This window comes from Hipposideros armiger, unplaced genomic scaffold (genome assembly GCF_001890085.2).
Source record: "Hipposideros armiger isolate ML-2016 unplaced genomic scaffold, ASM189008v1 scaffold_596, whole genome shotgun sequence".
NCBI classification, from domain to species: domain Eukaryota; kingdom Metazoa; phylum Chordata; class Mammalia; order Chiroptera; family Hipposideridae; genus Hipposideros; species Hipposideros armiger.
The window spans coordinates 1,099,749-1,118,853 of NW_017731946.1; the positions used below are offsets into that span (position 1 = coordinate 1,099,749).

The window sequence follows — 19,105 nt, forward strand, 5'->3', positions numbered from 1 at the left end:
CTGGCCAATGTCACCCTCCTTAGCCCCATAATCTCTGTGAAGCCCTCAGAGTCTTTAAATTGAGAAGTAGTCCTGGAGCTGTTTTGATATTTCACCCCAGTCCCTATTTCTCATCTGTTTGCATGCATACCACTTCTTGGTCAAATAATTAAATTTAAATTGAATAAGAATTCTTAATAAGGGATAGAGTCTTCAGTCAGTGTGGGCTGATTCTATGAAGATTCTTGCTCGATTACCTCTCTCACCTCCGGGAATGTGGCACATCTGCTGGACAGAGAGGGAACAGCGGACCTTTCTACTGCATTCTCCCAAACCTGCCCAAACCCCATTTGTCCTTGGAAGGCTTCCCCAGCCACTCTTGCTCCATCTTGTCCCACTGGGCTCCTAGCATTTGTCCAATGCCACTATTCTAGCCTGTTCACATCAGTTTCACTACAGCTATCAGAACTTATGTCTGTCCTCCTATGAAGATTGTGGGGTGTCTGTCTCAGTGGCAGGGACTATATTTTTTTATTATTATTTTTATATTTTAAGTGCCTAGGATAGTTCCTACACTTTTTCTTCTCCTTTCCCTTCATCATTCTGGCACTGTCCTAGGTGCTGACTTTGAGGTCAAGAAGTATAGTCTCATTTCTCAAAAATCTCCAAAGTGTGTGGGGGAGGCAAGTAAGTAAAGAATACAGCAGGGGTAATGAGGGTATGGCAGGAAGGAGCCTCAGATGCTGTGGCACTCAGCAGAAACTCATACTGGGAACGGAACGGGGAGAGGTTGATCGGGAAGATTTGGAAGAGATGTTTATGGTGAGTCCTGTAGGCCAATGGGGAGTTAGCATGGTGGGGAGATGGGAAAGGGTCATTCCAGGCAGCGGCTGCTATATGCACCTGGCAGCTAGAACCTTGACTGCATCTGAGGGGCGATGATAAGTATGTGAAGAAGAAGGGGATATATGATGCCAAAGTGGCAATAGATTGGGGGAGAGGAGTTATCACTTTGTGAGGGGTGAAATGTCTATTACATTGTTTTGTACACCTGAAACTAATAAAAAAAAAGAAGGGGGTGAGAGAGGAACCAAAAGTGCTCACAAAAGCATGTGATTCTTAAAATACTGTGTCACCAAGGAAATTCTGCTGATGGGATAGTCATAGGCAGTGAGGCTGGAAAGTCAGGGTGTGACTGGAGTGTGCAAAAGCACAGGGTGCCAACCTAATGGGTTAGGATTTTATCTCATTGGCAATGGGTACCTAACAGATCTCAGTCTTTCTGGCCCTGAAATCTTGTAGACTTATATTTAAATCTGTTGATCAAGGATAAAATGTAAGAAAAAATCATGTAAGTTCCTACGTAGCCAAATTCATTGTGTGTTTTTTTTAAATGGCTATGAAGATGATAAGGAATATACTAGTTTAGAAGAGAAGTAATGAATAAATCAAAAGAAGAAAACAAATTAAAGTGAGAGAAAAGAATCGTAAAAGAGAATCACTTTCAGATAAGTTAAGCTGAGGCAAAAAATGAGAAAGAGTTTGTAAAACATGAGCACTGGGCACTGTGCTCACAACCACATATACAGAAATAAATCTTCATTTAACACTTTATTAACCAAAGTATTTATCTTTTGATAGCAATGTTATATACTGCTTGCATTCTAGCTTTAGCCACTTTAAAGAGAAAGGGTACAATAGACTTCAATTTTATAAGGTTTTAAGAAATTATTTCATATGCAAAATTAATATATATGTGTGCCTATATGTGTGTTTTCTTTTTAGGTCAATGTGAACCAATTACATTGGAACTCTGCATGAATTTGCCCTACAACCATACAAATTATCCGAATTACCTTGGCCACAGGACTCAAAAGGAAGCATCCATCAGCTGGGAGTCCTCTCTTTTCCCTGCACTTGTTCAAACCAACTGTTACAAATACCTTATGTTTTTTGCTTGCACCATCTTGGTACCCAAGTGTGACGTGAATACAAGCCAACGTATCCCCCCTTGCAGGTAATATGGGGTGCCCCTAAGTGTCCTCTTTCCCTCAGGGAGACCCAAGGGAATGAAGACTTAGTGTGAGTTTAGACAAAGTGCATAGTGTGCTAAGAAGCTCTCTGTATTTAACAGGTTTCCTATTTAAAAGGTAAAGGAGGAGGAATTCTAACATGAATACTTGAGTGAGAATTCATGGCTGAAGTATGTACCAAGTAAGGGCGGTATGAACTCTCTTTGATAATAGGTCATGTACTTTAATAAAATAAAATGACATTATGTCATTTTGGTTGATCAAGAAGTATTTTTTTAAATGTGAGTTAGCAGAAGAAGGGGTGTAGTGCCTCTTTCTTGTGGTGACACTGATGTGATTAAAATGCTGCCTTCTGTTAGCCCTTAAAAGTTGGAGACATTACACAGGAGAGGCCTGAAGGAGACATGACACCAGCCTCACAGGCTGGACAGGGACTAGGCGTTGCCAATGACTTTCTACCTGCTCGAATGAAATTGTACCTGCATTTCAAGGGTGCAGCTTGACTTAGGACATGAGTGATATCTTATGGGTTAAGAGCATCACCATGGAGTCCACTGTCTGATTCAAGCTCTGGCTCTTCTCTACTTGCTGGATAGCCTGAGACAGATTCCTCAGCCTCTCTCAGCCTCAGTTCTTTTACCTGTAAAATCAGAATAGCAATGGTTGTTGTGAGATTAAATGAATGTGCATAAATGTGAAGTGCTTCCAGTTCATTATAAGCCCTGAATAAACAGTAGCTCTGATGATAGGACAGAAACACAACTACTCAGTGGCGGTTTGATCCCTCTTATGCCATGTGACAGAGGACGTGCATGCCCAAGATGGCTGTCTTGGAGGTGGGCCGCTGCTCTTCCAGTGCTGTTTTCCATCAAGGGGTGAATCTACAGATGTGCTTGTCTATGTGTGACTGGTAACTATGGAAACCATATGTTGGGATCAGAAGTCACTCAGAGGTTTAAGACAAAGCAATAATATCAATATAGAGGACAGATGGGAACACACTAAATTATATACTGAATCTCAAATCGATGACAAGGTAGGGGCACCTATAGAGTTGAGACAGGAAACAATAAAATTTCAAAATGACTTGGGGAACTGAACAATTTATACAATATTATACAAATATAGAGAGCAAAGCTTAATGTTGGCATGTGCAAACATAATTCTGAAAATGTCTGTTAAATGCCTTTTAAAGTATTACTAATAAAACATCTACCAATTTTATGTTAAAAAGTTATTTCTAAATCTTATTCCACTTTTGCTAAGGTCAATGATAGTGAATAATTGATTTTGATACTAATTAACAAATTTTTGTATTTGACTTTCTTTTCTATGTATATAAAAATTTCCCTAATGCAGTATTCTCTGGAACAAATTTAGATTCACATAATTTATCATTTTAGGGCTTAAGTTTCATATTAAAATACCAAAGCTGAGATGAAACATCTTTCAGTCAACATTTTGGTGAACTTATTTTAGATACTTTAGTTCTGTTTCTTAGATTTACATATACACATACATCTTTCATTTTCACTGGCTATCAAAATGAGTTGAACATTTTGATATTTATTTGTGAGGAAATTTTTTATATTACGATGAGAATAATATAATGATATGTTCATAAAACAATACATAGTTGCCTTTTTCAAGCCTGTTAATTGATCTTAAAATTAGTCTTTAAGTTATGAGTCAGAAAAATCTACCATTATCAAGCCGTTACTATGTGCTACATACTTTAAAGTACTTCTGCCATCTCATCCTCAAAATTACCTTTTGAGGGAGTTCCCCACCATCGGGGCTGCTGGCTAGGGCTGAGCAGCACGCAGACAATGAGAAGAACAGAGCCCCCTGCGTATTGTACTATTTCCATTTTATAGAAAAAATATAAGAAGCGGTAGAATCAGGCACTATACAGTCTTCCACATAAATTAGGTTTTATACCGTTAATTTAAAATATAAGCAGCAACTGAGTTATACACATTTTTTATAAATCTGCAACAAAAATATTCGGCCAAACAGAAAGTGACTGAACACTGATGAACTTCCCATTTTTACAAAATTAATATGGGAATGCCATGGCTTTTTCGTCTCCCCAAATTCCTAGGCTAAACCAGCATCAAGTTATGTTCTGTCTTACACAGACTTAAATCTAGACAGAACTTTCTCTAAAGCTTCCCCATTTAATTGGTAACCATTCCCTACCTTGTTGAAATAAACTTCTAGTTTAAAGTTTACAACTTCTGAAAAATAAAAATGTATTTGAAAGGCAATAAGAAATTTGCCTAAGAACTTACTTTGGTTAGGCCTACTTTAAAAAAAAGTATTTAACTAATTTCTTGGTAATAAATAGGCAACACCTTGTTTGGTTTTGGTTTTTTTTCCCTTAGGAAGTAAAGACACCTTCCGTGAGGCATGCTGATACCTCCATTTACAAATATTCTGGGTACAAATGAAAACACACGTGAAAGCACCTAGCACAAGGCTTCGTATATCTTTTCTTTAAAAATGAAAGCAAACTTTATTTTAACCACCACAGATGGGTTTGGGAGAAGTGCCAAGCTTTTCAACAATATTGGAAGTTGAAGGAATAGAGGCAACGAATGCCTTATGTAAGCCAGGTTGGCACGTGAAATGGCTCATGTGGCTGGTCACTGGATGGAGAGAGCTCCAAGGCTGAGGGTATCGTAGAGATTCCACGACCGTTCGTGGTAGGCTATCCAAACTGATGTTGGGGACTTCCCTGCTTGGAATGGAGATACTGGAGAGTATGTCTGTCTGAAAAAATGAAAGAGAAAATGAGAAAGGCAAACTGCAGAAGGCAACCTGAGTCCTGGATGTAGTTTAGGGCACCAACTTGCAACTAGTAGACACCCATGTCCTGGAGATGTAATGCACAGCATAGTGAACACAGACAACAAATTGTATTCAAGTCATGAAATTTACCAAGAGTCTAGGTCTTAATTATTCCAAAGGCAAAAAAAGAAATGATAGATACTAACTAGAACTACAACAGCAATCTTATTATAATATATAAATGTATCAAATCAACATATTTTATGCCTTATAGTTTACACGGTGTTAAATGTCAAATACATTTCAATAGAAAACAAAACAAGGGCCGGCCGAGTGGCACATTGGTTAAGAGCTGGCTTGGGACGCTAGAGGGCCCCGGTTCGGATCCCACATATGAGGGCCAATGACACTGCCCTCTACAGCTAAGATGCTGAACAACAGCTCGACCTGGAGTTGGGCTGCTGTGAGTCACAGGCGCCTGCAACGGCGTGGGCTGCAGCCCCTGCTGCAGTGGGTTGCCATGGGCTACTGTGTGTAGCCGGCAGCCAGCGTGAGCGGCCAGCAGCCACAGTGAGCGGCCATCCAGAAGCTGGCGACTGATCTGCCTCGCCCCGGAAGAGCGCAATGATGGTGCCAACTTGGGCCAGTGAAGCAACGTCCTCCACAACTAGACTGAAGAACAAAACGACAGCAACTTGTCTGTTCCCCTTACCCCAATTCCCCAGCGCTGTTCTCATACCCCAATTCCCCAATTAAAAACAAAACAAAACAAAACAAATCTCTATATTTCTGCAATGAAGTTTCTTTTGGTGGTAGTATATTGATGGAATAGATTCCCTTTGTAGAGATAGTACTTGTTTTGGTTTCTAAAACACCTATTATGTATATGTACATCTATATATTTTGGTTAAAACACACACACATACATTACATCTATATATTTTGGTTAATACACACACACATACACACACCCCAAACACACACACCACAGCACACACGGACACACATACACCCACACAATATTGAAATCCTATATAGATTCCTAACATACGTCTCAGATGTAGCAATTTCTGCTTCTAATGTTTTGCCTTTCTTTCTCTCTTAGAGCACTGTGTGAGCATTCCAAGGAACACTGTGAGTCTGTTCTTGGGATCGTGGGCCTACAGTGGCCTGAAGACACATATTGCAATCAGTTTCCAGAGGAAAATTCAGACAATCAAACCTGCCTAATGCCTGATGAAGATGTGGAAGGTTCATTTTTAAATTAATTTCAGTGGGGCATCTAACATGGATGAATATATTGGCTACCTTTTCTGAGGTCTTTCTGTAGCTATTGTTGCTGTTTTCTATTTAGTTTCCAATCAGGCTGGATAGGTGAGTGACTCTAAGAGCTTGATTACTTTGGAGAATTTGGTGCTCATCTGTTTGTTAGACATTGTCTTCATTTTAAAAATAAATTGCAGAGATGAATTTAATATTCCAGGTATTCATTTTAACCACACTTAACTCACAGAGCCCATTATACATGGATCCTGTTTTTATTCTAGGGGTCCTGAAGGTAATGATCAGGCCTTGGATCCTTCTTGTGCAAAGCAGTCAGAGACCATGGCAATACAGGATCTTCAGGTAGAGAAATAGAATCGGGCACCTGTCCACCAGGTTGGAGAGATTAGGATGGGAAGCAATTTTGACACATTAAGGGCAGCTGGGTAGTTAGAAGCATTCACTCCACAGGACATTTTAGACTCTGGCAATTGTTAGGTTGTCCATTCAGGAAGATAGTTAATTACTGGAAAGTGTAAAGACACCAAACAGCTGATCTGGAGAGATGATTACATGGATGAAGGAGGAAGTTGCTGATAAGCAGACAGAAGAAAGCCATGTTAATTTTGGCTGTTTCAGCTTGGCAGAGGACCATCCTTATCTTCAGTAATAGCTTCTCAATCACATCCCACATGTAAATAGACAAATGAGCTGATAGTTCTGGGTTTTCTGTCTATTGACAGTAATATGGCCCATTGTTTTTAAACAGAATGTTCACCAAGTCACTTCAAGTGTGGCTCAGGACGGTGTGTTCTGGCTTCCAGAAGATGTGATGGCCAGCCTGACTGTGATGATGACAGTGATGAAGAAAACTGTGGTATGTATATGAGATGGCACTTTTCCTGAATGTACACTAATAACTGGTTAGGATAAGACACTGTGTTAAGTAAATGTCAACAACTCACTGATCATCCTAAGTAGTGATTAAGATTGAATACTAATATATTTTCTTCTTAAATTATCAAATGGCAAGGCATGAATTGATGTTTTTCCTGTTAGCACTATTGATTTTTTTTATATTATACTTCCATTTATAACCTTGGTGATAGATGTGCAAACGCTTCGTAAAAAGAGAAACGCTTCACTAATGTAAGGAATTATTTTTATTATTAGAGATTATAAAGCAGTTTTCTATTTTGAAGTCAGAATAATAGCATCTTTGCGTATGATTCCCATGTTGTTAGATAGGCGTCTAGATACACACAGACAGAGTTCAGGCTCCAATGTTCAAATTTAATTGGGATTTATTTTCATGCCCTCTCTGATTTTGTCTCTGTTGGCAAAGGATAAAACTCTTCCTGACGTTTCTGCCGTTAAGCTCCAAAATCACCAGTGGAAAGGCCAGACATGCCAATAGTAATTTAAGTGGAGCTAATTTCCATTTCATTTCCCCACAAACCTTTGTACTTGTGACCTCAGACTGTGTCCGGGCATAGAAAACAACAATGCTCTTTGCTAAACAATACTGTGTAGTTAAAGCAAAATGATGGGAGGGCTATCCAAAGAATAGTTTGGTTATGATTATTTAGTTTTTTCTGCTTAAAAAAATATTCACACTTTTCCATTGAAAGCACCTAAGGCAATCCATCTTTGAAATCATTTTATCCTTTTGGCCTTTTAGGTATGAAATATTTTCTTTCTCTCCAAAATGAATTTTCCATAGTAAACATTGCCTTTCTGGTCTAGACAAAATGTCACAAGCAATCAACGGAAATCCCATCAGCTGCTATAAATATGGACAAGTGCATCTTCTAGCGAATTAGAGCTGTCAAAATGATGGGTACAATGACCAGGGATAATTTTGTTAGGAACATTCAGTGTTTTGAGAAGCTACTGTTGTTGGCTTGTTTGTGGTCTTTCTGTAGAGAAATAAATAAAAATTCATCGAATATCTCTTTTATAAGTGATTTATTGAGAATCTACTGAATTTGTTTGCTAAACTATGACTTTGATGGGTTATGCATGGTATTCTGAGATGCAGTTTTAAATGGATTTTTTAGATGATTCAAAGAGGTTACATGGTACTCTATTGGGATGGCTGGACCTAAACTTGCAGTAGGAGACTAAGTATTTAAGAAATGTAAAAGTCTCGTGTAAAAAAAAAAGAGGTTTACCAAGACTAAAAGGTCTGAGTTCTAGAATATATCCTGCAAAAGAGAAGTTCAAAGCACTATAGGGTTTAAATGACCCTAAAATATTAGGTATCTCATTAAGTAATGAGTTTTCATTCATGCTTTAATTATACAATCAAAGGCATAATAGAATTATAGAATAAATTGTCTAATCCCTAACACACACTCAAAATATTGATGGCATTCCTGAGAATTCTAGTTAAGGAAAGTTAAAAGTGGGTAGGAAATGAGTATATTTGGAGTTATATTAATTGCTCCAGCAGTATTAAGTTATAAGAAAATCTCATTATCTTTTCCAAAGCGACTGATAATAGAAAATTTACATACATTCCTCTTTGGGAGGCAGGCATATATTTGAATGGGCATGTCTGATGCTCTGAGAGGACGTGACACTCAGAATCAAATAAGGAAGTCATGTGGTGGAAGGCTTACAGGAGATCTATTGGGAAACCATCCAGTTCCCATTTTGCCTGCTTGCTTGGTTTGTCTTTCTGTGTTCATGGACCTGCATCGGCATAGCATCTAGTAATGCAAATACCAGTTCCAGCAAAGCTTCATGTCTTTCTGATTTATTCTGTCCATTGTAGAGTTGAAGACAAATGCTTGGGCTTTACTCTCACACATCTTCAGTTTTTCCCAGGATGTCTAACAACATTATTGGGTTTACCCCTGAAAGCAAGACTTATTTAATTTAGTTATAAAATAATTGATGCCTTGGAAATCTGCTTCGTGTCTCTTTGGCACATCTGCAGCAAGAAAACATGGTGGCCAAAGCACACCGTTAATAAATACACTTTTAAAATATATGCATTAGGGCTGGCCGAGTGGCTCAGTTGGTTAAGAGCTTGTGCAAGAGTATTAGCTCTGAGCAATAGCGGTTCGATGCCCAGCCCGAGCTGAGTTGCCGCTGAGCTGCCAACAGGTAGCAGGATGGCTCAGCTAAAAAAAAATTTTTTTTAAATAAAACAAATTAGAAAATAAAAAATATATGCATTAGAATTTAGCAATGAACCATGTTCTGAAGTCTCTTGCTCTTGTCGTAAAGTTTTGTTGTTGAAGTTGTTTCGATTGTGTAATTGTTAATGTAAGTGACAGCAATTGAAAACATCGTCAGTATTAGAAATGTTTTCAGCAAGTGTTTGGAAGAATGATGTGAATCTGAACACATCATGCCAGAATTGCTTCACAGGAGGGGAGCCTAACAGATGGGAGTGGTTTGTAGACTCAGCACTGCGTCATTAAAGAAGCCTTACATTGTCTTGAAGCTTGAGGGTTATTCATTGAACATATATAGATGAAGGTGTCCATAAAACTAGCAACTTGATGAAACAAGTTAATTTGCAATCTATTGTAATATTTCAAAGCATTTATATCTAAGCAATGGAGAAAAGGGCAAAGAAATGAACAAGAATGATATAAAAGGAAGGGGAGCTACAGAAAAGAACAACGGGATTGTATTTCTGAGCTTTGCTTTCATGCTGTAGATTAGAGTTTGTGAGATTGAGGTTAGATCTTGCTAAACCTATGACCACAATTTGGGTGAACTACCAGCGGCAGCAAGGTGGTGCCTTTGTTGTGATGTGAGCAGCAAGTCTTCTTTATGGGGCAGTTAAATGAGAATGATAAAACAGCTTTTTAGATATCTACTGTAGAAATAAACCCTTTATCATATGAATACAGCACCACAACTACTAATTGATCACTATTCTATACAAAAGGCTATACGCCATAGGGAGAAATATTGACAATAATACCAATGCCTAAGCATCATTAGTGGTTTTGTTTATCTTCAAATGATTAAAAATCATTTCATCATCTAACCTTCATCTCCTCTTGGACTCAAATAAAATAAAATCTTTAAATATAACCTGAACTTTTTCTTGGAGTCAAAACCCCTACAGGCTGTGTTGAAAACCTCCAGCTTGATATTTTGGGTTTTACAGGTTGATTTTAAAAGTTTTCCAAAAGACTTTTTTCAGCCTGTTTGGACTTTTTAATAGTATTTGTGTAATTTCTCACAAAGAAGGGCTTAACTGGTTTTGTTTGTTTGTCTGTCTGTTTTTGTTTGTGTTTTTAGCACTCCAAATAGCCTATCTCCATACCTTTATATCTCTGTCTTTTTACTTGTAGGGCACATTGGCTCCTTGCTCTGTGACTAGCAGAAGGCAGAGTGAGAGTCATTGTGTCCATATCATGTCGCATACCCACAAAAGTGCTTTCAGGATGAATCTTCAGGATTGATCTCTGATGACAGAATAGGGTTTCATTTTTCCATGTTAAGGGAGAGACATTCTCTTTCCCTTTAGATATTTTGCTACTTGGTTAACTCTTCACTATCTTATTTCATGTCTTGGGCAGGCAGCCTGGAATGGCAGAGTGCTCTGCATAGACTTAGACTTGGATTTAAATCCTGACTCAGCACCTAGAGGCTCTGTGACTTTCAGCCAGTCACTTAACTCCTCTTGCCTCAGCTCACCTATAAAATGTAGAGAACACCCACTTTATCCTCCATAGCTTGGGATGCTTATAACATGCCTTATTCAGTCCTTAGAAAGCAATAACCAAGAGCCCGCCTGCCATGGTGCTAGGAAATCCAAGAGGCAATCCCTCAGAGGTCACCCCAAGGATCTACTTTGACGGAATAAATCCTGTCTGACTTGTTCTTGTCTCTGACAGACCAAGGTCTCTCTTATGGCAGAAGTAGACAGGCTGGCATGTCACGTCCACATCATGGGCTAGGTAAAGTCTCAGGTTCACAAAGCAAAAACATGCAGCAGGAAGGCACCTTGTCCTGCAAGCGACACATGTTTGAGGGTGGATGTCCCTATCTCCAGTATTACAGTCACTGAGGGTGCCCGCAGCCTGCAGTATAAAGCCCCTTGCATTCCTTCATTCTGCATCTTTACAGGGCACTAGGTCAGCACATACTGAAGAGGATGACATGAGATGGCACTGAAAAAGGAGGTGACTCAGGACTGCTGAGACTTGCTTTTTTTTTTTTTTTTAAAGATTTTATTGGGGAATTGGAGGAGGGGAGCAGTGTTGGGGAATCAGGGAAGGGAAACGGACAAGTTGCTGTCCTTTTGTTCTTCAGTCTAGTTGTGGAGGACATCGCTTCACTGGCTCATGTTGGTATTATCATTGCACTCTTCCCGTGTGAGGCAGTTGCTCACCGGCCATTGGACAGCCGCTCACGGCAGCTCACAAAAGCTCATGCCCGCTGCCGGCCAGCCCCACTGCAGCCTACACCATCGCTGGCAACTCACGGCAGCCCACCTCCAGGTCACGCTGTTGTTCACCATCTTAGCTGTAGAGGGCGCAGCGTCACTGGCCCTCATGTGGGATCCAAACTGGGGCCCTGCTGCTCAGAGCTAGCATCCCAAGCCAACTCCTAACCAACGCACCACTCGGCTGGCCTGCTGAGACTGTCTTAATGAGAGATCATTGTCATTATCTCTGGCCTGCTGAGACTGTCTTAATGAGAGACCATTGTCATTATCTCTGTGCTGGGGTGGTTGTTATTCTGACATCAACAATTACTTGGTTTTATAACATACAGCTGCATTAAACATCCCATCCCATTCATACCTGCTTTTAATTTTTATTGGAGTCATACCCTTTTCCTTTTAAAACGTTCAGTTAAACCATAATTACACCAAAAGTGTCACTTTAAAGAGAGGGTGGTTTCATCACACAATAATACTATCTTCCGTGTGACTAATGTCTCGACCTTTTCATCCTACTTCACTTATACTTACCATAACCTCATAGAGAAGAAGGTATCAGGCCACACAAACCTTTCTTAGAAAAGAGAAGATACAGAAGAGTAAATTAATGCTTACAGAGTACTCATTTAAACTTTATAGCAACCCTGTGTAGCAGGCATTATCATCACTATTTTAAAGATATGACACTGAGGTTCAGAGATGTTAAGCAACACATCCAAGGTCACACAGCTAGTGAGATTGGAGCTAGGATTCAAATACAGGTGTCTGACTCTACATCTGTGCTTCACTCACTGCGTCCCCTTGTGCATAATGCATATTCTCATTTCAGGGAGGACTACGACTAAAGACTTGCACGGGGATCCCAACTGAATCTTTCTCAATAAGGCTGGATTTGGAGCCATTTATTTATTTTCTCTAAATCTCAGCCTCCTCACTTGTAAAATGGTGCTTGTAACACTGACATTGTGGTGGTGGTGTAAGAATTAAAACTCATATCGAGAATGTGTGTTTATAGTGGGTAATAAGTGTTGTCTCTTCTTACTGTCATTGTTATTCGTGAGGGAGCAGGTCTCCGAGGATCTACTTAAGTGGTCTTTCCTCAGCTCATTCCAAAGGTCCAAGTTCTTCTGTGTACTCTCAGAAAGGGTACCCTGTCTATGAATAGTCAGAAAGACTCGTGCTGTTTTCTGTCATCCTCTGCTGGCATGTGGTGGGGTTTGTGAGGAGAGAAGCAGCCCCCAGAGCTGGGCTGTGGGATGTTGAGGCCTCTTTCTGGATATCGTTGCTCTCTGGTGGAATGGGCATACGTGCCATTTGGTGGGAGCTGGGCCATGGAGGGAATTCCAACTTCAGGCTCCTTCTCAGGTTGCCAGGGATCTCAGAGACTATCATTGTCAGAACACTCCAGGTGATGTCTAGATCCTCTGCTAGCTGAAAACTCCAAATAATACCCCCATGAGTTCCAAAAGTAAATGTCCCTGGGCCTAAGACCATCCCAAATGTACAGCTGGTAAAGGGCTCTCACTGTTTATTTCCTATAGTTGTGAATAGCGAAACACTTTATAATTATAGCTCATAGTAAAAATTTCTCTTTTAGTGACTTATTTTTAGAACTGTTTTCAATAAGTATTTTGAAAAAAGCAGATTTTTTTTCTTATAATGGATTCCAAGAAACCTGAGTTAATCATCTATGAAATTTCTCTGAATTATTTGTACTAGGTCAGATGAGAAATAGCATTTCTTTAAAGAAACTCCTTATTTGATCACTGCTTTGCATTTCACTCACCTTGAACTAAATGATCTTTTCCTGGGAACAAGAGAGGCTTCTTGTTCCTTACTTGAAATGAAGTTCCATTTAAAATACACATGTGTTGAGGGCCTGCCAGGTACTAGCCACTGTTCTAGGCAAGAGGGTGAGGGGTACCCAAAGATGAATGACATGTGGTCTCTTCCATCACGCATCTCACAGCCTGGTGAGGGCCATGGATCCAACACGAGTGATAAGAGCACATTAGACTTTTGGCCTACTTTAGCAGACATGAAACACACTGCATTTGATTCAAATGGCATTTATGAAGTTCATTGCAAGTGCTTGTATTTCATAGGCAAATTACAGTTCAAGTTTACAGTCTCAATCTGGTGCAAATTACATTCATTTCCATGTTACTTGTTCATTTCTAACCTCACATCTTTGGCTACAGTACTAAAGTAATGGCTTTCCTACCTGGCTCTTAAACTAGCTTTGTAGGTGTTCGGCATAGGAGGAGCCTCTTTTGCTAAACTCACAGGTGGGCTTTCCATTTGTTGACTGAAATTTTTAGATAATATGCTTGTAGATCACTAGGTTTGGGCATATTTCCTTAAAAGCATAACTTGCCATTTTATAGATGAATCTTATGGGTTGGCAAATTGACTCAGAAAGCAAAAGGAACAGCTAAAGATGAATGTTAATGTGTAATTGCTTTTTCATTTTTTTCCCCATTTCCCATCTGTCACTTTTGATCTTCTCTTAGGAGAGCTGTACTATTTATATTGCAGTATGGAGATTATCAAGTATTTCTACTTAAATTACATTTTTCATAGTATACAGGAGTCAAAACTCGTTAAGAAAAATCATGCTTTACGTTATAATTTTTCTACATTGCTTGATCAAATTCATCTTTATTCTCACCTCCACATCTATTGCAAATGGCCTTTTCTTCTGTCTCCAGGCTGTAAAGAGAGGGATCTTTGGGAATGTCCAGCCAATAAACAGTGTTTGAAGCACACGTTCATCTGTGATGGATTTCCAGACTGCCCTGATAACATGGATGAAAAAAATTGCTGTAAGTGCTTACGTGAATTTGTCAGCACAACATTTTACTTTAAATACTAATTACCTCTCATTTGAATATAAGCTAGAAATTTGGAAATATGTATTAAAAACTTTTAGTATTTTCATACCTTTTGACCAAAACTCCACTTGTAAGAATATGTGCCAAGAAGACGATCAAACATGTGTAAAATATATGCACAATGATATTATCCTAGAATTATTTATACCATAGAAAAAATTAAAACACCACCAACACCCATAAATAGGGGACATACAATGCAACCATAACATGAAATAATATGCAAATGTTAAAAATCAAATTAGAAGAATAATTTCCCCTGGGTTCATTACATATATTAGGTGAATAAAACAAAATGTGATGAATTATGTGTATTATTGTCCTGAGTTTTGAAAGTACATATACCCACATATAGAAAAATATCAGAAGGTCATAATAAAAAGCTTACAATTATAATCCCTGGGTGGTGGGGTTATTAAGTTTTTGTGCTTTCCTGTCTTTTCTACCTTTTCTAAATGAATGGCCACTACTTTGAGAATCAGAAAAAAAAAAATTGTCTCTTAAGATGTTTTACTTACTAGTTACAGAAAACCCAACTCAAACCAACTTAAACAATGAAGACTTTTATTATCTTTCATTAGCATTTGTATCATGTATGACAGGGGTCAGCAAACTTTTGAGACAGAAGAGCCCATCCTGTCCCTCGAAGTTTTGCGAGACCTATAAAACAAATGAAATCACCACTATGTGAATAATATCCTTTACAAATTCTATAAATGAAACTATGATAGTTTTACTTTCATTTTCAATTTTACTTCAGAGCCACATGTACGTACCAAATAGCCGCATGTGGCTCACGAGCCGCAGTTTGCCGACCCCTGATCTGTGACATATTATCATAGAAAGAGTCAAGTGTAGGGGGGATTCGTGAGGCTGGGTGCAGGAGTTCAGCACCTCTTTTGTGATTCTGTTAGGCTTGAGTTCAGAAGTGGCTCCCACCAGGGTCAAAAGGTGGCTCCCAAAACCCCCTGGGGCACCATGCTTCCTTGATATATCCAGTGGGAAGGAGTAAGAACCTCACCCTTATCTCGTGAACATCAGTTAGGTATCCACCCAGACTGGCCAACCTTAAGCAGGGTCTCGGTCAGGAGCTAGCAGTCAGAAGCCTTTGTGTAGATTAGAAAAGACACCACCTAAACTAAAACAACTGAAATGCAAAAAGAGGCACCCATTACGGAGAACCAATCAGAGACAGAGGCTGATTTCTTCAGGCTGCCTCTGTCCCAGTCTAGGGAGGACACATTACCTGGCCAGCAGGATTTGGGCAGGAAATATCTTGCAAAGCACAACCCACAAAACCATAGGCCAAGACCCTGATCTTGGATCATGTGTTTATTCTTGGACTAATAACTGCACTCAGAAAGAAGGGAAAAAAACAACAATAACAAAAAACAATTGTAGTTTGAAAAATGCCGATGTCCCACTTAAACAAATCAGAACCTTCCTCTAGAGCTAAGGATGGGGAAGGGGCGGGAGGCTGAACAAAATCAGTTTTCCTTAAAAAAAGGAGAAAGAAAAGAGACAGATGCTAGATAGGCAATCAAGGAGTTACATTATGAGCTTTAAGGAGGGCACAGCGCACAGTGGCCCATGTAGGGATCGTACCGGCAACCTTGGTGTTATCACCACCATGCTCTAACCAACTGTGCTAACCGGTCACCCCTCACTATGAGTTTTAGAAACCTAAGAGAGAATTAGAATGTGACTCAGAGAGTCATTTAATAGTAGAAATTTTTTAAAGTAAACATTATCCATATAAGTGGACGTGGCTGGTTTTTATCATATGGTGAAGACTTCAGTCTGCTCATCCCCAGTGCTCTGCGCACGCCACTTCAGATTTTAACCCTGTTAGCCAGTCTTTAGTATTCCTGCTGCTCTGAGGACCACTTTTTCAACCCTTTCTTTAGAACTAGAGAATCTAGTCACTGGAGATAGTAATTCTGTTTAAATGCTTGCTATGTGTATGGACTAACATCTATGAAATGCGATTTTACTGATTTTGTTCTTCTGTCTTGACACGTGTCTGGAGGCCTCAGTGACCTCATATTTTCTTCCTTCCATGGCCCTGCTGGCCAATGATAATGTGCATGTTAGTGATAATCACATTTATCTGTAAAATGCTTCTGTCTTCTTGTTCCTTGTTCCCCATACCAGCATTTTGCCAAGATGATGAACTGGAATGTGAAAACCACGAGTGTGTTTCACGGGACCGGTGGTGTGATGGCCAAGCTGACTGCTTAGACAGTTCAGATGAATGGGACTGTGGTAAGTTGCTTGTTTCTGCCATCTGCTGTGCACTCTAGTGCCTGCCAGCCATTTAAGCTAAATGAATCCTAAATGACTGCATGGATTTTTGCTAACCAAGTTCATCTATTTTGATTTACTGTTGCAAAAGCTGACAGTGGTGATTCACATGTCATTTCCAACTCATAGAAAATTCCGCCCCCCGCCCCCAAGTTACTTCTCTATTTGAATTGTCTACATTATGTGTAAAAAAAATATTTGAGTTCAAATTGTTATGACCTTACAACTGACAGAATATAATTTTTAAATTTATCACCCAGCTTTGACAATTTTCAGTATGCTGTCATTCTTGTATTATTGACACCCTATGGAATAGGGTATTAAAGTGGCCCTTCTACCGGCCGAGTGGCGCGTTGGTTAAGAGCTGGCTTGGGATGCCAGAGGGCCCCGGTTCGGATCCCACATATGAGGGCCAGTGACACTGCCCTCCACAGCTAAGATGCTGAACAACAGCTCGACCTGGAGCTGGGCTGCCTGTGAGTCACTGGCGATGGCATAGGCTGCAGCCCCTGCTGCAGTGGGTTGCCAGGGGCTTCCATGTGTAGCCAGCAGCCAGAGTGACTGGCCAGCAGCCACTGTGAGTGGCCATCCAGAAGCCGGCGACTGATCTGCCTCGCCAGGGAAGAGCGCAATGATGGTGCCAACTTGGGCCAGTGAAGCAACGTCCTCCACAACTAGACTGAAGAACAAAATGACAGCAACTTGTCTGTACCCCTTCCCCCAATTCCCCAGTGCTGTTCCCGTCCCCCAGTTCTCCAATAAAAAAAAAATCTAAAATAAATAAATAAATAAAATAAAGTGGCCCTTCTATTGTACCTGTACTCATGTTCCCCATCCAAATGGGACTTCTCACTATTACTCCCTTACATGGACAGGATCTCCCATCAATCAGTACCTCCAATGTTGCAGTTTGTAATCTTGAGTTTGATTCATCTTGTCATCCCACGCGCATCACTCGTTCCATTCACTTCCCTCTTATTTCAGTCCTTTGCGGCATCTGGCTAGATCTTCGTTATCATGTGTGTTGTGATTAATTGCTCACAAATGACCTGTGGTTTATTAAGTAACAGAGGATGTTCTTTCACCAAGTAGGAATTAGTGCATATACCAAATTAATCCTAAATTAGTATCACCATCGCACGCTTGAATTCTCACGTGCTTTCTTTTTATTATTATTATTATTAATTATTATTAGTTTCAGGTGTACATAATTTAATATATATATATATATATATTATATATATAGTCTCACATGCTTTCTTGAAAGGAAATGATATGAAGTGACAACTTAGCTCCTTGTAATTATGCAAATCACTGGGTAAACTTGTGAAAAGAGACCCTGCCTCAGGCCATCTTCTAAGTGAAGATAAGAACTGCCTGTCTCTTTACTAGAGTCTATGGTCCTTAGAGGGCAGAAAACATTTCTAATTCATTTTTTGTCTTTCACCACACTGAGAGCCGTAATTTGCACAGGGTAGGTATTCACCAAATAGTTCTTAACTAAAATAAATAAAAATGAATACATACAAGTGAAGCAAAGGCACACAAAGTTATCATTTGGTTTCCTGAGAGGAAATGTTTTAAATTAAGGTTTTTTTCTTTTTCTTTCTTTTTTTTTTAAATTTCTCAGTGACCCTCTCTAAAAACGCGAACTCCTCTTCATTCCTGACTGCTCACAGATCTGCCGCAGAACACCACGTGTGCGGGGATGGCTGGCAGGAGAACCTGAGCCGGCTGGCCTGCAAGCAGATGGGTTTAGGGTAAGGTCAGTAGTTTGTAGCACTGATGAATTTCTCAGAGGGCTTCACAGAACCTGGCAATAATCTCTTCCTTATGAGTGCGCAGTGAGTGAGCCGCTCGCAAACAGAGCCCTCCACAGCACCGGAAATGAATCAGGTGAGGGGACCGCGTTTAATGACAGGCACCTGCTCTGAAGGGGCTAGGTTGAAAGCCCGCTTTGATGAAACCTCTCAAAGTAAATGAAGTAATTGTAATTTAAGTACTTCTGAAACGAAATGCTTTCATTATTTATAAAATCATTAAGGTGGCTTCCTCCGAGGAAGCTGGATGGAAAAATGTTGCAATTTCCCCCCTAGAGGTTATTGAAAATTCCTTTTTAAGCAACACGCATTTTTTAATAAATTGAGAAATAGAACTTGAAGTTGCTGGTATTTCAATTTACGCTAAGTAATGCAGGACATGTAGATCAGGAAATAGTTCACCACTTTTGCTTCATAGTAGAATAAAAAGACACTCTGGCCTTGATACAAGCACACTGAAATAGATACGATGAAAGTGGGGTACTTGCTATTTTGTGGGGTTTTTTTTCAGTTTTATCAGGGAGAGAAAGCAATAAATGAAGGGTCCAAAAAATTGAATATTTATATGAGTGTGTATGTGTGCGTGCATATATATTTTTT

General features: G+C 39.7%; 1 protein-coding gene across 3 annotated transcripts in view; it reads left to right on the forward strand.

Moving 5' to 3' along the window:
• The window catches only part of CORIN (corin, serine peptidase), a 166,782-nt gene extending 148,333 nt beyond the window's left edge, over nt 1-18,449 (forward strand). For all 3 annotated transcript variants that reach the window (XM_019624614.1, XM_019624615.1, XM_019624613.1), the window contains exons 11-16: nt 1,765-1,996; nt 5,911-6,056; nt 6,838-6,945; nt 14,199-14,312; nt 16,536-16,646; nt 18,316-18,449. In XM_019624614.1, coding sequence (XP_019480159.1) covers nt 1,765-1,996; nt 5,911-6,056; nt 6,838-6,945; nt 14,199-14,312; nt 16,536-16,646; nt 18,316-18,449 — 845 coding nt within the window. The remainder of the gene's footprint in view (nt 1-1,764; nt 1,997-5,910; nt 6,057-6,837; nt 6,946-14,198; nt 14,313-16,535; nt 16,647-18,315) is intronic.
• The last annotated feature ends 656 nt before the right edge of the window (nt 18,450-19,105 follow it).